Source organism: Citrus clementina, unplaced genomic scaffold (genome assembly GCF_000493195.1).
Source record: "Citrus clementina cultivar Clemenules unplaced genomic scaffold, Citrus_clementina_v1.0 scaffold_5, whole genome shotgun sequence".
Lineage (NCBI taxonomy): Eukaryota > Viridiplantae > Streptophyta > Magnoliopsida > Sapindales > Rutaceae > Citrus > Citrus x clementina.
In genome coordinates, this window is record NW_006262201.1 from 20,384,295 (window position 1) to 20,406,909 (window position 22,615).

General features: G+C 33.7%; 2 protein-coding genes and 1 pseudogene across 2 annotated transcripts; 1 reads left to right on the forward strand and 2 right to left on the reverse strand.

The window, feature by feature from the left end:
* Window positions 1–250: 250 nt before the first annotated feature.
* LOC18040485 (cysteine proteinase inhibitor 12) lies at window positions 251–2,826 on the reverse strand. Its single transcript, XM_006432305.2, has 4 exons — window positions 2,388–2,826; window positions 2,085–2,307; window positions 1,161–1,306; window positions 251–639 (listed from the first exon to the last, which is right to left on the reverse strand). Exons 1-4 carry the CDS (start codon window positions 2,589–2,591, stop codon window positions 505–507), a joined length of 708 nt encoding a protein of 235 aa, XP_006432368.1. The 5' UTR covers window positions 2,592–2,826; the 3' UTR covers window positions 251–504.
* A 1,738-nt stretch (window positions 2,827–4,564) lies between these two features.
* LOC112098019 (protein ALP1-like) lies at window positions 4,565–6,318 on the reverse strand. The gene is made up of 3 exons (XM_024183622.1): window positions 6,184–6,318; window positions 5,717–5,942; window positions 4,565–5,631 (listed from the first exon to the last, which is right to left on the reverse strand). Exons 1-3 carry the CDS (start codon window positions 6,316–6,318, stop codon window positions 5,288–5,290), a joined length of 705 nt encoding a protein of 234 aa, XP_024039390.1. The 3' UTR covers window positions 4,565–5,287.
* Window positions 6,319–12,535: 6,217 nt separating this feature from the next.
* LOC112098020 lies at window positions 12,536–20,005 on the forward strand (annotated as a pseudogene).
* Window positions 20,006–22,615: the final 2,610 nt, after the last annotated feature.

The following is a 22,615-nucleotide window of genomic DNA, read 5'->3' on the forward strand; positions in this document are numbered from 1 at the left end:
ATATCTTCAAAATCGGACCTAAAAACCATATTTGTCTCGAACTTAGCTTTCCCTTTTTCCTTTCTTAAGTGAGGCTTACTTTAACAGATCCAGCGAACAAATCCGAACAAATCCAATTTTCCTTTGAATTTAAGATTTAAATCAACTTTCGGTGCCGAAGGCGGAAGGACTAGTGTACGATTTTGTACAGAAAATTGATAATGTATGATTTTGTTGTACAGAGAATTGATAAAATCTTTCAGAAACACTATTTTAGGACCAAAAAATACAGCATCAAGATACTATTTGAAGTTTCCAATAGTAGATTCCGATTATTGAAATATTTTAAATAGAAGATCAAAGATCTTTTACCACAGCAACGGTCTAGCTTAGGGAAACTGATACATGGAACAACAGTAGCGATAGAGCAATACAGCTACCGATATGTATAAACAGAAATACTACCAACATGAACAAGATATAAGCATAAATTTCCCTACAAAACACAAGCAATGATCTCCAAAATCACTCTTGATCTTGTTGCATTTGATTGAGATGGAATGTGCCCTCCTTCTTGTGTACTTCAACATTGAGCTTCTCCTCTTTTTCTCCCCTCTTCACTTTCAGAAGCATGGCAAATTTCGCAAAATCCTCAATCACCTGCATGCCACCGAAACACCATTAGTAAATGCAACCGCAACTTATGTCATATTTGAAGACCACACTTAATGAGATCTTATCACTTTAATTCGAGTTCTCCAGAATGCAAATACTATAAGAGGCCAGTAGAACAAAACTCTCCCGGTTGTTCACCTAGGGAAGGAACTAAATCAAGGAGCAAAATACAGTAAGAAAAGAAGGAAAAAGAGAAGATAGTTTTGTCTCAAATGCAGCATATTTATACAAACAAAACTAGATTCTTCATTCTCAAGTATGAAATGAATTTGTTTCAAGAGAAGTTGAGAACTAGACACCAAATTGAAAACCTGGCTAATGACCTACATTTTTTCATGGGTGGTATAAAATAGTTTTCTGATGATAAATATGCAAGTGATACCAAACAACATATCACTCAAATAAAACAGAGCCGTTCCAATTACCATATATATCATGCAACAATCAGCCAAATGAAAATGGAGAAGAACATGGAGAAATAAAAATATCAAGTAGGAAGAACTGACCTCAGCTTTTGCATGAACAATCTCCTGAAGTACATAAGGGAAGAGGGAGTTGGACCTTTGCTGAATGGTTTGGATAGCATGATTGGCTGCATCCTGGACTTGAGGATCATGTACGGGAACTGCCTGCCATCCAGGGCAATGACCATCTGATACAAACCCAGGTCAACAAGAGAAATATACACACTTGCTAGATAACATTCATTAGCAATTAATTAGATAACATACACAATTGGCACCAATTAGGAAGAACAGATTATATAATCAGCCACATGACTTGCTTCTTAACCGTGGCTTGGACCCAGTAATAAAAAATTTTCTAAATCGCATATCTTCATAAAATGATTATATCCTACATTTAAAAAATATTAAAACACTATCACAGAGCACATCTGATACACCATTACCATGCCTGCAAACATTCCCCAAGGATTGTTAACCCAAGAAATTACATTGAACCGATGGAAATAACAACAATGATCCTCAGAGTGTTCTTAGTACTGAACCATCCTACTCATTCTCCAGTGTGGCCAAAATAAAAGAAGTTGCATCACAAACAAGAAACAGCAGGAAAAAAAAAAAGAAAAAAAAAAGAAAGAGAGAGAGAACAATGAACCAAACCCTATCCAGGCAATCATAACTCAATTTCTAGTAATATCATCACCTACTAATCTAGAAAATTGAGATAAAATAAAAAAATGTTCCTGTACTGAGTATATTGCTTCCTAAGGCTAAAGCTCTCATTAGTAAAACAAAATGCCACATTCTATATAAACATAACATATGACTTCGTGGGTACTAGCTTGTTCAGTTGGAAAAATCTTCTGGGATACGAAAACCACTCCCGGTCATGCTATACATAAATAAAATTAATAAATGCACAAACAAATAACATAATTATTTATTTGAAAAAAAGATAGAAATCACCTTTCTTAACACCAAGATCTGAAGAGGTGAAAGAGGCCGGGGAATCACCAACGTGCTTAAATTCCTGCAAATCCTTAAAATTCAACCATGGCTTGACCCACACTTTCGCTTCATATAGCTTCTTCGTACCAGCATCAATAGCCTCCACTGTTAGATGGTGCATGGTACCAGCAACCACCTGCTCTTGCGCCTTCACCACTTTCACAAACTCCAGCAAAGCATTCTAAAAAAACCCACAAAAAATTCAACAAATTATTATTATTATGAAGAAGCAAATGAAACCCAATTTTTAAAAAACAACACCTCTTTTTTGTTGTGTTCTTCGATGGCGAATCGAGCGAGGCTTTCAATTTCATTGCTGTTTTCGGCACCTCGGGATTCCTGTACTCCGCCAAGCAAGGCCATTTTATCGTCGCAAAATTCAGAATTTGCCGTCGCAGATATGATCAGAAACAGAAGCAGAGAGAGAGTATTTAATGAAATCAAGGGATTGGTGAATTTGGCCATGGTGCTTAAATAGATTTGCTGTACTTATGGCGTTTCCTTTCCCCGTTTCTTTTCAATTCTTTTGCATGCAGCGAAGAGGTCTCCTGATTCAGACACGTGGACTGCACCTGTCGATCAACGGCCTTCGGTTGTGTTTCTCAATTTTATGCTTTGCTTAATGAGTAAGCAAAGTGGGCATTCAATTGCTTCACTAGGTTAGAATAAAAAAGGAAAAGATGCGTGGGACTGGACCGGGGTGCTGGTATAGAATGAGAGTTGGGTGGAATAAGAATGAGTTAGAAATATAAATAGTTTGAAATGTGAATGAAGAATGTGAATGAAGAATGTGAATAAAATTTTAATATTTATTTGTTAAAAATAAATAGAAATGAAGAATGAGAATAAAAATTAATTTTTTAAAATGGTCATAGTATTAAATAATGTAATTTTTATTAACTACATACATGTATCAATATTATTATAAAAATGATATTAATTAAAAAATAAAATTAATAATAATATATGTGAATAATGATAATAATAATAAAAATAATAATAACAATAATTAATAATAACTAAAATAATAAAATAAATAAAATTTAATAATAATAATAATAATGACATTTAAAAAATAAAATTAATAAATTTTGATGATAATAATAATAATAATAATAACTAAATATTAAAGTTAATAAAATTTAATAATAATAATGATATTTAAAATAATAAAATTAATAAATTTTGAAGATTACAATTGAAGAGAATCAAAATTGAAACAAAAAATCGATAATATTCTTCAAAATAACAACATCCTAATACAAATTATAAACAAACAAAGCCCCAGCTATTTTTTAAACTCCCATAAGCATGTCTGTCAGTTTCCTTTGAAAAATTAATGATGCCGTGCCATGGACTTGTTCAAGAACGAAGCTTAATTGTGTTAAGTTGTAGCAATAGTTGTTGTGTAATAATGGAATTATTAACAGTTATTATCAAGGAAAACAATTTTAAAATAACACATATATTCCATTTCTTCAAAAATTTATGACATGTAAAATTTTGGAACTTTGCAATTTTAGAATTCGACATCTCAATCTGATTTCAGGCAGATTGTAATGAAACAACATATATGAGGCAGATTTCACCGATGAACCTAATTAGATCTAGTTTAAATAATAATAATAATAATAATAATAATAAAAGATGAATAAGAAGAAAAAGATATAAAAGAGCCATTTGGATCAACATGTTTGATAACTAACAAAAATAATTAATAACTATTATTTTTGAAACAGCCAAACACATATATTCCATCATCCAAAACAAGATATCTCTTCAAAATATTATCATGTTAAACGTTGAAACAGATTTTATCACATGAAACTACATATCACCACTTAGCAATAGAAGCACATATCCTTTCTTCATCGAATTAGGCATATTAAAAAACACACGCAGCAGTTCAGGCTTTGTTGCCAACATGTTAGTAGCTTTCATTTTCTGCATTCATCCAAGCCATCAATTTTCAGCATCTCATCAAACACCTTAGCTAGTAAATCTGCTACCTCCTTATCTTGTGTAGAAAGAACATTAATCAAACCATCTAATTTGGGTATCATCCCAGCCAGTGACTCAGCTATTACCTTAACACTTGAGTTCATACCACCAGTATCTCTATCTTTGTTTTTTTTTTCTTTTCTTGGACTTATTTGTTGAACTACTATGAGCATTTTCAGCTTGAGAGGGTGCACTCTTGTTTGCTGAAACCTTATTAGTTGAGTCATTTCCCAAATTCACATTCAAATTGTCCTCTTGACGTACCTCCTCTTCATTATCATCGGCATTCCCTGCATTCGCTCTTGTAGCACGATCACGACCATAAATCTCACCCAAAGTGTAATAATGTGGAAATGGTTTGTTGAGCAAATCACTTGCAGCTGGTCTCTTCTGTAATAGAATCAAAATATTTATCCAACATGATAATAATTCTTACACATAATTCAAAAAATCGAAAACAGATAATAATTCTAATATAATCTTAAACAGGACAAATATTAATACCTTGACACAATCTTCAAAAACAGATTTGTCGCAAATAAGCTTCATTGCTCCACTGTCCCAACCAAAGCCACTAAGACATAGCATATCGTGCAGAACACTCCATTTAGTCTTCAAAGTCTTTACTCGAGATCCTATGTGGGGATCTCCTTTCAAACCGCAACCTGGTAACTTTTCCTCCAAAATAGCATCCAATTTTTGCAAATAGCCATTTTTGAATCCACAATCTGTCTTTCACAAGGGAATTTGACTTAATTCCAACAATGAATCAACCAAGGCTGCATCTTCAACTTCGGTCCAAAAATGCTTGTTCAACCCTTTACCTCTTGTAGAAGAACTCATTCTATATCATTAACAAACAATTTCATGTACAAATTTAAATAATCTTAACACAACCAATCATAAACCAATCAAATTAAAAGGAATTAGGCCAAAGTCATGAAATACAATAAAAAGGAAAGACATTACATCTCAGTCGCTATAATGTCAAACAATAATATAAAAAAACAATATAATGTCAAATAACAAGACAAAACAAACAACAATACAAAGAAATCATTTCATGCTTCTCTACTAGCATTCCATGTGTTCCACATCTCTTGTGCCAAATTTTCTCTCCAAGTAGTCCACTCATTTGTGGGCTCAACGTTGTCAATATATTATGATTCATCAGGCTGTTCATCATCAAAGTTCATTTGCATATCATCATAAGGCATTTCCCTTCTTATGAAATTATGTAACATACAACAAACATATATTATGCGTCGTTGTATTTTAATATCATAGAATGAAGGACTCCTTAAAACAACCCATCTCTTTTTTGGTAACCCAAAACATCTTGCGATGACATTGCGAGCACTTGAATGCCTCATATTGAAGAACTCAGCAGGCGTAGTAGGTTGGTGTCCGTCACGATAATCACTCAAATGGTAACGTTCACCTCTAAATGGTGCAAGAAAACCATTTCCATTTGTGTAGCCAGTATCAACTAAGTAATAATGACCTATTAAGACAAATAAACTACATAATATAAAAATTTAATAAAAAAACAGCATTAATGGAAACGTTGTTTTGAAATATGTGGTTACCATGTGGAACCTTTAAACCATTTCTTCTCGTCAATGCATCTCTTAACACACACATATCATGAGTTGAACCTTCCCATCTAGGTAAAACATAAATAAATTGCATATCTTGGGAACAAACCCCCAAGACATTAGTTGCAATTTCATTTTTCCTAGTTCTATATTTCGGTTTATCGACTTCCGGAACGTGAACCTTGATATAAGTACCATCCAATGCTCCCAAACAATTCTACAAAATAAAATTAAAAAATTTCACAGGTCTATTAATTTAAAAAATTTAACAACCTTGACATTGTGTTTCAATAATTTAAACGCGCCTTAAACCATTTCTATTTTGGGTCCATTGAATCCTCCATCACTGGTTCGGGTGTTTTCCAAAAATTCTTTTGACATCTGATCATTGCTTTCAGACACTCATGAAAACATTTACTAATTGTTCGTCCCGATCGTGTAAAATTAAAACCAATTACCCAATTCTTCATATGGGGTGCTAAAATATACAAGAACATTGCAAGCATCTCCTCGAGAGAAACATTTGTACTACCAACCAAACCCCCCTCCTCCTGAAGCATGTTGCATAATTTTGTAAATGTTTGCCTATCCATCCTTAATTGTGACAAACATTTAACATCGCTATAAAAAATCAAACCATACAAAAAGCTCATTCTACTCCAAAGTCTATTGACCGGTATAGGTCTTCTCACTCTCCGTTCATTAATTAAGGTAAGGTGAGAACACATTGCAGTACACACAACCAATATCATTTGTAACATCATACCCATAGTTTGTACGACTACCAAGACTCTCTTCTTTCTTGCCAACTGACGAGTCATTCCTATATCTCAACATAACATAAAAAACTAATTACTATATAAAGTTTGAAACCAACAATAGCTCTTATAAAAACAAAAATAAATATATAGTTCAAAATAAAAAGCTTTAGAAAGCAAAATACATAATATCTGCAGTAAAATCATATTTCCAGAATCATAAAACAGAAAGCAAATTCCAGGGTAATAATAATAAATCAATTATATATGTAAGAAATTCATGAAAATTTACAGAGCTACTGTGGACAGGTGTGGCATTACTCATAAAAATCCATAAAAATCAACACAAGTGAGGAGCATTTCCGATAAGTGACTTTTAACCAAAACCAGAAAACTGTTCAGCAACAACCAAAACAGAGATCCACAACTTTGAAAATTCACAAAATATTTATTAGGACTCCAAAATTCATTTCTCTTGTTTTAATGACAGAAGACTTACAGTTTAGTATTCCAATCCTCACTAATAAATCATGTCCACTAATATTTATTAACACCCATACCAAAAAAATAAATAATAATAATAAAGAAAAGTACAATAAAAATGCAAAGCCATAACGCAAATTACAGAGAGAGAGAGAGAGAGAGAGTACCGTAGAAGCTAAAGAGCAAATCTTTGCAGAGAAAGTTGACCAATGAAGGACTGTCGAAATGACGATTAGTGGTGTTGCATGCAAAATAATCAAACAAATTAAATTAAATTAAACTAAATTAATCACACAAATGAAACTGAGAAGCAAAACAACATGAAACACAGAGAACTTGAAGCACAAAGAGAGTCGAAACAAAAATTAAGTAAAATAAAACAAACCTTTCAATTGGTTGAGACGGAAGTGGGTCAAGAGCAGGTCGACGGCGTGGAGGCGACGAGGGCAGGCGTCGCTAGAGACGGGAGCAGAACGTTGACAAACAACTTGTTTTGTGAAGTTCGTTGATGGTTAGGTTTCAAGGGCTTTGCAATTTGATAATAGAAATCGTGTAAGTGGCTTCATTTTAAATGAGGGTAATTCAGTAAATATAAAATATATGAGAGGGATATAATGGTCAGTTCAGGGAATGGAAATCCCCATTCCCAACCCCCCCATGGGAATGGGATTCCCATTATTTATTCCCAAATTGTGTGGGACTCACACAATTTATTCCCATTCCCAAATTTAATTTTGTCAAGTAAACATAGTTTTGATTCCCATTCCTTGTTCCAAAAATTAAACACACCATTAGTTTATTCTTTTCGATTCCATGCAAATTAAATGGATTTGAAAAAAAAATTGATTCGGTACATAAATGTGATTGGATTCGTTAATTAAATAAATTAAATTCGAGTTTTAAGATATTAATTTGTTTATTCATTTAAGATTCGTTAAGTAAATATAATACAATCCATTCATTTATTATTCATTTAATTAAATCATTTATTTATCTTTAAAAATTTATGAAAATATTATAAAATTTGAAGGTTAATATAATAATTATAAATAATAATAAGTTTGTATTCTGTAAGATGATAAATTTGTAATCTTAATATTTTATTTTGCTTAAATTTTTATTAATTATATTTTGACAAGCGAATTCATATTTAGTTTGATTCCTATAGATTTGTTATAAGATAAATGAATAGTAAATGGATCCAGATTTGATTTGATTTGTTTAATCAATTCTGCTAAATGAATTAAACAAATCAAACTGAATATTTGTTTTATAAACGAAACAAATCTGAATCCTAAGATTTCAATTTGTTTAACAAATAAATTAAATGTGAATAAGTAGAGTTTTAACCCAATTTGTTTATGATTTGATTCGAATTCAATTTGTCTATTCGTTTCGCCACCCATTGGGCATCATTGTACACTTCCGAATGGGCTACGTCATGGCCCAAAAATTTCATTAGCATGTTAAAATTAATTTCAAAATTTTGGATAAAATTCAAAAATCCTTTGATGTATTTTTTTAGTAATTTTAATATCTAAAAATGCATGGAAATCATTTGAGCATGCGTCTAATATGATTTTGTATTCCTACATTTTAAAAACAAAATAATACTATAAATTGGTAGACAAAATTAAAAATGATGAAAACATCGAATATGTGTTCGGTATACCTTTTTTCAAAATCAATTATTAAATATATAAGTTATAATTTATCTTTCCATATGGCATAATGAAATTTATATTATGTACCAGTTAAATCTTACCTTATTGATGTTGCACTTCGCCCTCTTTTCTAGGAATAACAAAATGCAAGCTTGGGTCGGGCTTTTTCAAGCCCATGTCTAAGCATAATTTAAAGGAAGTATAAAGGTTGGGTCTAAGCTTTCACTTATTTTTTATTTTTTTAATTCATCTACTTGAAATGAGTTAATAATAAACAAGTTGTTATAATCAACAATAAATTAAAAAATAAATATTTAAAAATAAAATAACAATAAAGAAGATGAAGCAAATAAAAGTTTAGAAATTTAATTTTTTAATATTGATTTCCCTTGGTTAGTGTTAAAAATTGTATGTTCATTAAGGGGTAAAAAAAACTAAAAACGTTATTTTGTGCTTATATTATAATTTATATTTGTAATTATATAACATATTGTGAATTTCTAATTATGTTTCTAAATATTTGATTTTGTGTATTGTTGTGTGTTTATTAGATAAAATAATAATTTCACGCAATTCGAAACTCCAAACAAATGGACAAATGTCAAATTTAGATTCTGGAGGCCTGAGAAGTTAGGTTATTGTCAATGAGGATTCATGACTTTTGTTATGAAGTTATAAGTTTTTATCACGTTAAGTGTGGTAATTATGAAATTATAAATTTTTACTATGTTAAGTGTAGTAATTGTTAATGGTATGAGTTGGGTGTGCTTGATATAATTGGACTTATTTATGTGTGTGGTGTGAATTAATCATGTATATAAATAGAGACGGGGAGGAGGAAACACACCTCTCTACACCTTTTCTTCACTTCTTTCCCCTCGTAGTGTCACTTAAATTATGTTGTATATATTTAATTTAATTTTTATTTTTTAGATAAACTAAAATAAAAAAAATTAAATATTTTCTCTGTGGATCAATCTTGGACTCATCGAGTTATATTATAACTAGACATTCTTATACTTAGAGGTAAATTAAACATTTTTGAGTCATGTCATCTATAATTCAAGCACTCTCTTAATTAATTAATGCTTAAAAGAGAGATTAGTATCATAATTTTAATTTTTTTAATCATTATTGATTTATGAATTAGGCATTTAAGTTTTTTTATTGTTTTTCTATTTTTTAAATTTTAATTTATTATTCTAATTTATAATTTTTTTTTAAATAGAGGGCCTCCTCCAGAGCCAAAGGGCACTGGCCTAGGCTAGGCCGTCCAGACTTTTTTCTCACCCTACTATCTTCTTTTAAATTTTTTTGTGTTAGGAGAATTATTAGGTGTTATGAAAAAAGCATGAGGTAATGATATATATTGGTGGTTCTAGTATTAGGAAACTCAAAATAAATTTTGGTTCTATTTTTTTTTTTTAAATCTTACTATTTAAATTTGAAAAAATAAATATACTTAATTCAATATTGTTAACATAAATATGTTAATAATATTGATTTTGATGATAACAAATTTTAAATGTATTTTGATAAAATTATTAGAGCTATTCTTTAATAAACAAAAGCCTTGATAATTATTCCATTCATTGTTTCATAAAAGATGGACCTTCAAATTCAAAAATGATTCTCTGTAAAATCTGTTTTAAAGTGTGATTCTGGAAATAAACGGTAAACCGTTTTCCATCAAACGGCTAACCGTTTAATGCCAGGGAGCAACATATTTCCTAAACCTCTAACCGTTTATAAAAAATGGAAAACACAAAAGATGTGAAGGTTATTGGAACTTAACGGTGAACCGTTTACTTAAACGGTTAACCGATTAACACCAGAGAGCAACATATTGCCTAAAGCTCTAACCGTTTATGAAAAACGGAAATCACCAAGAATGGAAAGGCTACTGGAACTTAACGGTGAACCTTTTATTTTAAACGGTTAACCGATAACGTCCAGAATTGAAGGTTGTCCTCCTCTGGCACTGATTAACAAAAACTGATAAGGCTAAATTGTTTTGCAGGTTACTGTAGCCAAACAGCTAACCGTTTATTACAAACGGTTAATCGATAATATCCAAAAAAGTTACTTCACGCAAGTCCTTAACCGTTTAGTGTAAACGGATATCTAATGCTCATCTTGCAGGTCTCTGGAAGTTAACGGCGAAAGGGTAACCCCAAACGGCAAACCGTTTATTTGAAATCTGGCCCAACGGTAACTTTGACCAACCAAAATGGTTAACCGTTTAGGGTTAACGGCGAACCATTTTCTGTCCGACAGTTTGTAACGGCTAGATTTTCAGCTCCAAATATAAATAAGCTCATTCAAATTCAAAGAAGGTTGATCACAACACGACCATTGAGTAAATATTCGAGAATACAATCTTCATAGAGCTTAAAAACACATTCTCTCTTCATCTATTCACACATTGGGCATTGATTTGTAATCTTAAATATTGTGTGAGAGAAAAATAATTTGTAATCTTTTACTTTGAGTGATTGTAAGTGTTGGGATACACTTGGGTTAAGAGATTGGGAATAATCTTTTGTTGTAAAGGTTTATTGACACCTTGGAAGTCAAGTGTAAGCATTTGAAGCCTTGAAGGCTTGCTTAGTGGAATCCTCAAGCCCAGAAAGCTTGAAGGCATGGACGTAGGCGAGGTTGGCCAAACCACGTAAAAATCTCGGTGTTTGAATTTTTCTTCCCTTATCTTTTTATATTGTGATCATCTTAATTGTTATTGCTTTGAATTTGGATTATAATTGCATTAAGATTTTCTTTAATAAATTGAATAATTTTTTAGAATCCCAATTCACCCCCCTCTTGGGTTGCATACTTGTATTTCAATTGGTATCAGAGCCTTGTTCTCTTGTTAAGACTTAATCGTCTAGAGTAAAAGATCCATGGCAACCCTAAATGACTCAACCTTTAGAGAAGGGCAATCCACAACTAGACCACCATTTTTCGATGGTAATGACTATACTTATTGGAAAACTAGAATGAGAATCTATTTGCAAGTCTTAGATTATGAAATTTGGGAAGTTGTTTGTGATGGTCCATTCATGCCTACGTTTAAAGATGAAGTAAGAGATGATATTCCTAAACCATCGAGTCAATGGAGTGAGTTAGAAAAGAGAAAGATGTCTCTAAACTCCTAGGCTATAAATGCTTTATTTTGTGCCCTTGATAAGAAAGAATTCCATAGAGTATCTAGTTGTGAAAGTGCACAAGAGATATGGAACAAACTTGAAGTTGTCTATGAAGGGACAAATCAAGTGAAAGAGTCTAAAATCAGTAGATATACTCGTCAATATGAGTTGTTCCAAATGGAACAAAATGAAAATGTATATTCTATGTACACTAGATTCACGGACATAGTGAACACCCTAGGTGCCTTAGGGAAAACCTTCTTAAATAGTGAGAAAGTTAAGAAAATCATTATGTCACTTCCAAAAGAATGGAGACCTAAAAGAACCACCATTGAAGAGGCCAAAAATTTAAATACTTTACCTCTTGATAATTTAATTGGTTCTCTCATTTCATATGAAGAGGATTTAGTTGCAGAAAAAGGACATGAGGAGAAGAAGAAAAGCATTGCTCTCAAAGCTTCAAAATATGAGAGTGATGGGGAGAGTGAACCGGATGATGAAGAGCTAGCCATGCTAGCAAGGAGGTTCAGAAAATTCTTCAAGAAAACCGGAGAGCGAAGAAATTTCAGAAACTTCAAGAACTATAGGGAGAAGAAGGAGGCAATCACATGCTATGAATGCAAGAAGCCTGGACATATAAGATCAGAGTGCCCACTTATCAACAAACTCAAGAAGAAAGTAATGGTTGCAACTTGGGATGATAGTGAGGAAGAATCAAGTGATGAAGAAGCATCGCAAGAAGTATCAAACCTAGCACTCATGGCAATAGGAGGGGATAATGATCTCAATGAGGTAAGTGATCCAACCTATGATGAATTGTATGATGCTTTTAAAGATTTGCATAATGAGTTGATGAAGATTGGTAAAAAGAATGTATGTCTTAAAAAGGAAATGACAAAGCTTAAAAATGAAAATGAATCTCTAAATGCAAGTATTGTATGCCTAGATGCAGGGAACAAAACACTGCATGATGAAATTGCATTATCAAATGAGAAATCTAGCATCTTACATGAGCATTTAGAATCACACATAGATGAGTTGAAAAATGAGAACGAAGTGCTCAAGAAAAAGAGTAATGAATTGAATGAAATTGTTTTGAAATTTACAAATGGGCAAAAGATGTTGGATAAGATGCTTAACTCACAAAAATGTGTTTTTGATAAAGGAGGACTTGGATATAAGCCTAACTTGAAGCAAAAGTATTATAAGAATTATTTTGTTAAAGCTACCTCCACAAATGATCATAAGATTGTATGTCATTATTGTAATCAAAATGGTCACATGAAATATAGATGTCCCATGAAAAGGAATGCATATTATGGTGTCAAATGCATTTGGGTTCCAAAAGGAACCGTTGCTAACTCTCAAGGACCCGAAAAACTTTGTGTACCTAAAACTTGAGACTTTTTCTTGTAGGGCTTGAAGAAGAAGAAAAATAAATGGTACTTGGACAGCGGTTGTTCAAGGCACATGACTGGAAACTATGCAATGGTTCTCAAGCTTCACCAAAATTGAAAATGGTGGAGACGTATCTTTTGGAGACAACTCAAAAGGAAAAATTCTTGGAATTGGAAATGTTGGTAAAGTCTCTTCAACTCTAATTGAGAATGTATGTTTGGTTGAAAACTTGAAACACAACTTAATTAGCATTAGTCAATTATGTGACAAAGGTTATAAAGTTATCTTTGATAAATTTAGTTGTGTTATTGAGAACTCATGTGATGGCAAAACCTTATTTGTTGGAAATAGATGTGGTAATGTTTATATCATTGACATAGAATATGCATCTACTCTTGATAAATGTTTTTCGGCATTGCATGATGTTGTTGGTTATGGCATAGAAGGTTAGGACACGCAAGTATGGATTTGATTTCAAAAATTTCAAAAGATGATTTAGTTAAAGGTCTTCCAAAAATTGGTTTTCAAAAGGATAAGATTTGTGAAGCTTGTCAATTTGGAAAACAAATTAAAACTTTTTTCAAGAATAAAAACCATATTTCTACTTCAAAACCACTTGAACTTCTTCACATAGATCTTTTTGGGCCATCTAGATATGCAAGTCTAAATGGCAAATATTATGCATTTGTGATAGTGGATGTGTTAACATAAATATATTAATAATATTGATTTTGATGATAACAAATTTTAAATGTATTTTGATAAAATTATTGGAGCTATTCTTTAATAAACAAAAGCTTTGATAATTATTCCATTAATTGTTTCATAAAAGATGGACCTTCAAATTCAAAAATGATTCTCTGTAAAAATCTGTTTTAAAGTGTGATTCTGGAAATAAACGGTAAACCGTTTTCCATCAAACGACTAACCGTTTAATGCCAGGGAGCAACATATTTCCTAAACCTCTAACCGTTTATGAAAAACGGAAAACACAAAAGATGGGAAGGTTACTGGAACTTAACGGTGAACCGTTTATTTTTAACGGTTAACCGATTAACACCAGAGAACGACATATTGTCTAAAGCTCTAACCGTTTATGAAAATCGAAAATCACCAAGAGTGGAAAGGCTACTGGAACTTAACGGTGGACCGTTTATTTTAAACGGTTAACCGATAACGTCCAGAATTGAAGGTTGTCCTCCTCTGGCACTGATTAACGAAAACTGATAAGGCTAAATTGTTTTGCAGGTTACTGGAGACAAACGGCGAACCGTTTATTTCAAATGGTTAATCGATAATATCCAGAAACGTTACTTCACGCCAGTCCTTAACCGTTTAGCGTAAACGGATACCAAATGCTTATCTTGCAGGTCTCTGGAAGTTAACGGCTAAAGGTTAATTATAAACGGCAAACAGTTTATTAGAAATCTGGCCCAACGGTAACTTTGACCAACCGAAATGGTTAACCGTTTAGGGTTAATGGCGAACCGTTTTCTGTTCGACAGTTTGTAACGGCTAGATTTTCAGCTCCAGATATAAATAAGCTCATTCAAATTCAAAGAAGGCTGATCACAACACGACCATTTGAGCTAATATTCAAGAATACAATCTTCATAGAGCTTAGAACACATTCTTGCTTCATCTATTCACATATTAAGCATCATTGTGTAATCTTATATATTGTGAGAGGCAAAACAGTTTGAAATCTTTTACTTTGAGTGATTGTAAGTGTTGGGATACACTTGGGTTAAGAGATTGGGGATAATCTCTTGTTGTAAAGGTACATTGACACCTTGGAAGTCAAGTGTAAGCATTTGAAGCCTTGGAGGCTTGCTTAGTCGAATCCTCAAGCCCGGAAAGCTTGGAGGCGTGGACGTAGGCGAGGTTGGCCAAACCACGTAAAAATCTTGGTGTTTGAATCCCTCTTCCCTTATCTTTTTATATTGTGATCAACTTAATTGTTATTGCTTTGAATTTGATTTATAATTGCATTAAGATTTTCTTTAATAAATTGAATAATTTTTTAGAATCCCAATTCACCCCCCCTCTTGGGTTGCATACTTGTATTTCAATTGGTATCAGAGCCTTGTTCTCTTGTTAAGACTTAATCGTCTAGCGTAAAAGATCCATGGCAACCCTAAATGACTCAACCTTTAGAGAAGGGCAATCCACAACTAGACCACCATTTTTCGATGGTAATGACTATGCTTATTGGAAAACTAGAATGAGAATCTATTTGCAAGCCTTAGACTATGAAATTTGGGAAGTTGTTTGTGATGGTCCGTTCATGCCTACATTTAAAGATGAAGTAGGAGATGATATTCCTAAACCGTCAAGTCAATGGAGTGAGTTAGAAAAGAGAAAGATGTCTCTAAACTCCAAGGCTATGAATGCTTTGTTTTGTGCCCTTGATAAGAAAGAATTCTATAGAGTATCTAGTTGTGAAAGTGCACAAGAAATATGGAATAAACTTGAAGTTGTCTATGAAGGGACAAATCAAGTTAAAGAGTCTAAAATCAGTAGATACACTCGTCAGTATGAGCTGTTCCAAATGGAACAAAATGAGAATGTGTATTCTATGTATACTAGATTTACGGACATAGTGAACACTCTAGGTGCCTTGGGGAAGACCTTCTCAAATAGTGAGAAAGTTAAGAAAATCATTAGGTCACTTCCAAAAGAATGGAGACCTAAAAGAACTGCCATTGAAGAGGCCAAAGATTTAAATACTTTACCTCTTGATAATTTAATTGGTTCTCTCATTTCATATGAAGAGGATTTAGCTGCAGAAAAAGAACATGAAGAGAAGAAGAAAAGTATTGCTCTCAAAGCTTCAAAACATGAGAGTGATGGGGAGAGTGAACCAGATGATAAAGAGCTAGCCATGCTAGCAAGGAGGTTCAGAAAATTCTTCAAGAAAACCGGAGAGCGAAACAATTTCAGAAATTTCAAGAACCATAGGAAGAAGAAGGAGGCAATCACATGCTATGAATGTAAGAAGCCTGGACATATAAGATCGAAGTGCCCACTTACCAACAAACTCAAGAAGAAAGCAATGGTTGCAACTTGGGATGATAGTGAGGAAGAATCAAGTGATGAAGAAGGATCGCAAGAAGTATCAAACCTAACACTCATGGCAATAGGAGGGGATGATGATCTCAATGAGGTAAGTGATCCCACCTATGATGAATTGTATGATGCCTTTAAAGATTTGCATAATGAGTTGATGAAGATTGGTAAAAAGAATGTATGTCTTAAAAAGAAAATGGCAAAGCTTAAAAATGAAAATGAATCTCTAAATGCAAGAATTGTATGCCTAGAAATAGGAAACAAAACATTGCATGATGAAATTGTTTTATCAAATGAGAAACCTAGCATCATACATGAGCATCTAGAATCACATATAGATGAGTTGAAAAATGAGAATGAAATGTTCAAGAAAAAGAGTAATGAATTGAATGAAATTGTTTTGAAATTTACAAATGGGCAAAAGATGTTGGATAATATGCTTAACTCACAAAAATGTGTTTTTGATAAAGGAGGACTTGGATATAAGCCTAACTTAAAGCAAAAGTATTATAAGAATTATTTTATTAAAGCTACCTCCACAAATGATCATAAGATTGTATGTCATTATTGTAATCAAAATGGTCACATGAAATATAGATGTCCCGTGAAAAGGAATGCATATTATGGTGTCAAATGCATTTGGGTTCCAAAAGGAACCGTTGCTAACTCTCAAGGACCCAAAAAGCTTTGGGTACCTAAAACTTGAGATTTTTTCTTGTAGGGCTTGAAGAAGAAGAAAAATAAATGGTACTTGGACATCGGTTGTTCAAGGCACATGACTGGAAACTATGCATGGTTCTCAAGCTTCACTAAAATTGAAAATGGTGGAGACGTATCTTTTGGAGACAACTCAAAAGGAAAAATTCTTGGAATTGGAAATGTTGGTAAAGTCTCTTCAACTCTAATTGAGAACGTATGTTTGGTTGAGAACTTGAAACACAACTTAATTAGCATTAGTCAATTATGTGACAAAGGTTATAAAGTTATCTTTGATAAATTTAGTTGTGTTATTGAGAACTCATGTGATGGCAAAACCTTATTTGTTGGAAATAGATGTGGTAATGTTTATATCATTGACATAGAATGTGCATCTACTCTTGATAAATGTTTTTCGGCATTGCATGATGATTGTTGGTTATGGCATAGAAGGTTAGGACATGCATGGATTTGTTTTCAAAAATTTCAAAAGATGATTTAGTTAAAGGTCTTCCGAAAATTGGTTTTCAAAAGGATAAGATTTGTGAAGCTTGTCAATTTGGAAAATAAATTAAAACTTCTTTCAAGAATAAAAACCATATTTCTACTTCAAAACCACTTGAACTTCTTCACACAGATCTTTTTGGACCATCTAGATTTGCAAGTCTAAATGGCAAATATTATGCATTTGTGATAGTAGATGATTATTCTAGATATACATGGGTATTATTCTAGCCAATAAGGATGATGCTCTTGATGCTTTTAAAGTGCTTTGTAAGAAATTACAAAATGAAAAAGGGCATGGTATTGTATGCATTAGGAGTGATCATGGAGGAGAATTTGAAAATCATGCATTTGAGAGTTTTTGCAATAATCTAGGCATTGAGCATCAATTTTCATCACCTAGAATCCCACAACAAAATGGAGTTGTTGAGAGAAAGAATAGGTCTATTCAAGAAATGGCTAGGACCATGTTAAATGAAAATGCATTACCAAAATATTTTTAGGCCGAAGCCGTCAACACCGTTTGTTATGTTTTAAATCGGGTGTTGATTAGACCTAATCTTAATAAAACTCCATATGAGCTTTGGAAAGATAGAAAACCCAACATTGGCTATTTTAAAGTTTTTGGATGCAAATTTTTGTTTTGAACACAAAAGACAATCTTGGTAAATTTGATCCAAAATCTGATGTTAGTATTTTTCTTGGTTATTCAAATTCAAGCAAAGCTTATAGAGTCTATAACAAAAGAACTTTAGTTGTGGAAGAATCTATGCATGTCACATTTGATGAGTCTAACCCCTCCTCTACGGAGAAAGTCGTTGTTGATGATAATGCAGAAGAAGAACAAGAAGAAGAAGAAGCATCAAATGACAATCAAGAAGACGCACCACATATAATTCAAGAGGAACATCATGAAGAACCAAACGTAGAGCAAAATGAAGGTACTTCTCAAACACTCCCCAAGGAGTGGAGGTATGTCTCTTCTCACCCTAAATATGTAATTTTAGGAGATCCCTCACGAGGTATTACTACTAGATCATCACTTAGAAATACTTGTGAGCATAATGCATTCATTTCTCAAATTGAACCAAAATCCTTTGAGGATGCAGAAAATGATGAATCTTGGATGATGGCAATGCAAGAGGAGTTAAATCAATTTGAAAGAAATAATGTGTGGGAATTAGTTCCTAAACCAGAACATTAATCTATAATAGGTACTAAATGGGTGTTTAGAAATAAGATGGATGAATCCGGTGTGGTTGTAAGAAACAAAGCTAGATTAGTGGCTCAAGGTTACAACCAAGAAGGAGGAATTGATTTTGATGAAACCTTTGCACTTGTAGCAAGGTTAGAATCCATTAGGATGTTGTTAGCATATGCATGTCATAAGGATTTTATTTTATATCAAATGGATGTCAAGAGTGCTTTCTTAAATGAATATATTTTGGAGGAAGTTTATGTGAAACAACCTCCTGGTTTTGAAAATGAAAAATTTCCAAATCATGTGTATAAGTTGCTCAAAGCCTTGTATGGATTAAAACAAGCACCTAGAGCATGGTATGATAGACTTAAAATTTTTTGCTAGAAAATGACTTTTCTATGGGTAAAGCGGATACTACTTTATTTGTTAAGCATAAGAACCAAGACATACTTATTGTTCAAATTTATGTTGATGATATTATTTTTGGTTCTACTATTGAGTTATTGTGTAGAGAATTTTCATCGTGTATGAGCAAAGAATTTGAGATGAGTATGATGGGAGAGTTGAAATACTTCCTTGGACTTCAAATCAAACAAAACGAGGAAGGAATTTTCATAAATCAAGCCAAGTACGTAAAGGATCTACTCAAACGATTCGGCATTGATGATTCAAAGACCAAGAATACACCAATGAGCAAAACAACCAAGCTGGACAAAGATGAAAAAGGTAAAGAAGTGGATATCAAAATGTATCGAGGTATGATCGGATCCCTACTTTATTTGATTGCAAGTAAACCCGATATCATGTTTAGTGTATGTTTGTGTGCAAGATTTCAGTCATGTCCCAAGGAATCTCATTTGCTCGCTGTTAAAAGAATTTTCCGTTATTTAAGTGGAACCATAGATATTGGACTTTGGTATCCTAGGGGAACTCATATAGATTTAACATGTTTTTCGGATGCGGATTTTGCTGGTTATAAAGTGGATAGGAAGAGCACTAGTGGAACTTGCTATATTCTAGGACACTCTCTTGTTTCATGGTTTAGCAAGAAACAAAATTCTGTCGCACTTTCAACTACCGAGGCTAAATATATAGCTGCCGGAAGTTGTTGTACACAAGCACTTTGGATGAAACAAACACTTAGAGATTACGGCATTAATCTTGAACAAATTTCTATTAAGTGTGATAATACTAGTGCTATAAACCTTTCAAAGAATCCCATTCAACACTCTCGAACCAAGCATATAGAAATAAGACATCATTTCTTGAGAGATCATGTTCAAAAGGGAGATATTGCATTAGAGTTTATTTCCACGGAAAAACAACTTGCCGATATTTTCACAAAATCGCTTTGCGAAGAACAATTTTCAAAAATTCAGCATGAACTTGGGATGATGAAATTTTTGCATTAACGTCTCTATTCATGCTATTGAGTGTACTGAATTGATTGACTACTATTTATGAAATGCTTGAGCTTGATAGACAAATGATGAAATTTGCATTGATAACTCTTGATTATATGAATTATTTGGTTGAAAACATGTTCATGAATCATGTATTAAAATGGCTCATAAAATATTTTTAGATCAATAAAATGATCTTGGAATATATTATTTGCTGGCAAAAAATTAAATCAAATGTGCACAATTACAGATAAAATAAACGGTTAACCGTTTCCTATAAACGGATCACCGTTTAATTCCAGAAATGAGATTCTGTGTCTGTCCATTTACTTTTTCACCGTTTGCCACTATCGGTGAATCGTTTTTCAACAGAGAGTCCTCTAACAGTTACTCCTTAGCCGTTAAGCACTTAGGCTTTCACCGTTTCCCTTTCTTTAGCCTCTGATGGTTACCCTTTAACCGTTTAAACAAACGGTTAACCGTTTTCGCGAAGTATAAATACTATTCAAAGGTTTTCTTTTCCTTCTCCAGTTACCCTTTCACCGTTTCCACCATTGTTACGCAGCTGAAGGTTTCTTTGTCCTCAAACCCTCATTTTTCTTGCTTTCCTTGCCAAATCAAACCTTCAAAATCATTTCTTATCACCTTTAGAACAATTCTACCGATTCAAAACTTCAAATCGAGCCCAAAATTCAAAAATCCCAAATCTAAACCTTAACTGTCGCGGGTCGGGTTTCTTCGTTTTTAATCCGATTTCCACCTTTCTTCAATCAAATTGAACATCCTACTCACATCCTCTACTCTTTCTTAAACCTTTTATCGATTTACTTTCGTCCCATCACATCTTTCTTGCATTTTCAACTCTTCATTACGTGTTTCCATGGCTGAACCCTCTCGGAGAAATCCCAGGCGTAAATCTGTGCCTCCAAGGAATCCCATACCACCTTGGGAGGTCTCTGAATTTTCAAGGATTCACTTCCCTACACCTTCTTTGGCCAAGCGGTTCGAAGATCGCTTCGATGGTCGAAAGGTACTTGACCATTTTTTTGTTGATATTGATGATTTCCGCAATTTAGTTGTTTGTGGTAGAAGCATTAGGGATATGCTTCAGCCTTGGGAGGCTGCAATTGACCTTGATGACCGGGTCTATCCAAATTTAGTGCGAGTCTTTTACTCCAACATGGAAATCTCCGATACTCGCCCAAATAGGATAGTCACTCAAGTCGGTCGTGTATCCATAGAATTTGATGTTGTGGACTTAGCTGACTTTCTAGGTATCTCTTGTGAGGGGCTTGACATTTACACCCTAGGAAAGCCCTCTCCTTTGATAGTTTTTCTCATACTCATGGCGTCCGTAATATATGTCGTCGTCGAGACTTATTGGATGAGATTTGTTTGCTTCCGTTTCGGTCTCAACTTTTACCTCTCCAAGTTCGTATTCTTCACACTATTTTACAGCACATAGTGACTCATAGGAAGGGTCACTCGGATGAGGTTACGAGGTTGGACGTTGCCCTATTAGATAGCCTTCTTACAGACTGTCCCATTAACCTCGGGTATATTATTGTGCGACATATGTTGAGTACTCCAGCGGTCAACCACCGCTTGCTTCCTTATGGCAATATCATCACTAAAATACTGCGACGCTTTGAGGTGCCACTTCTTGATACTGGACATATGGAGACTCGACGGATTGGTCCCGAGGCCATGACTAGTATCAGATTCTCTAGAAAGAATGGTCAGTGGATAAAGACAAGCAACTCCAAAAACCGGGATACCTTGATTGCTGCAGAGGACGATTGGATGCTCAATGATATCTATCCTCCCGATCAGCTTCCTGACTTTAGATTAGGAGCTCATCCTCCTCCTCTGCGTCGTCGCTTTGTCCCTCGGCCTCCAGCTGACTCAGACTCTGAGGAGCGTGCAATGGATGCTGACATTCCCTCTTCTTCCGAGCCGCTTTCTCCTCCTGAGCCTTCTGCTGTTCCCGAGCAGCCATCTGCCTCTATGCCGCCTCCATCTCCAGTTCAGCCCCCTGCTTCAGAAGCAGTGTAGCAGCTGATCACTGATGTTCAGCGGATTTCGGAGCGCCAGCAGCTGATTCTTGATCGGTTGGACACTATTTCCCGTGACCACCAGCAGCTGCGTTATGACTTTCAGACCTTCCAGCGGCAGAGCCTTGATCAGCAGCTTGAGCTTATCGCTGGACAACGCACTATTCTCCGCTATTTCGGCTATGATCCGGGGAGCACATCTTCTCCACCTCTATAGTTTCTGAGTTCTGTTTTCGCACATACATTTTCCATTTTGGTTGTTAGCATTTTCATACTTCTTATATGGATTTTGATGCATATGTTTATGATGTTCTTGATGATTAGATGATTGATGATTGCCGATTGCTGATTGTTGGCCATTGCAGTATTGGTTTATGTGTGGATATTGAAGTATTGCTTTATTTGTGGATATTGGAGTGTTGGTTTGTTTTGTTCATGGAGTTGTTGGCTTGTTGAAAGAAGAAGTTGATGTTAATTTTTTGGAAGTGTTTTATCTCATTTTGTATTAGTGGTT

Coding starts and splice junctions, on each gene's coding strand:
- LOC18040485 (XM_006432305.2), bottom strand. CDS start 2,591: ATGGCCAAATTCACCAATCCCTTGATTTCATTAAATACTCTCTCTCTG. Junction 1,307..2,084: donor AGATCTTGGTGTTAAGAAAG/GTGATTTCTATC, acceptor GGTTTGTATCAG/ATGGTCATTGCCCTGGATGG. Junction 640..1,160: donor TTGTTCATGCAAAAGCTGAG/GTCAGTTCTTCC, acceptor GGTGGCATGCAG/GTGATTGAGGATTTTGCGAA.
- LOC112098019 (XM_024183622.1), bottom strand. CDS start 6,318: ATGGATAGGCAAACATTTACAAAATTATGCAACATGCTTCAGGAGGAG. Junction 5,943..6,183: donor CACCCCATATGAAGAATTGG/GTAATTGGTTTT, acceptor TTTATTTTGTAG/AATTGTTTGGGAGCATTGGA. Junction 5,632..5,716: donor TGGTTTAAAGGTTCCACATG/GTAACCACATAT, acceptor TTGTCTTAATAG/GTCATTATTACTTAGTTGAT.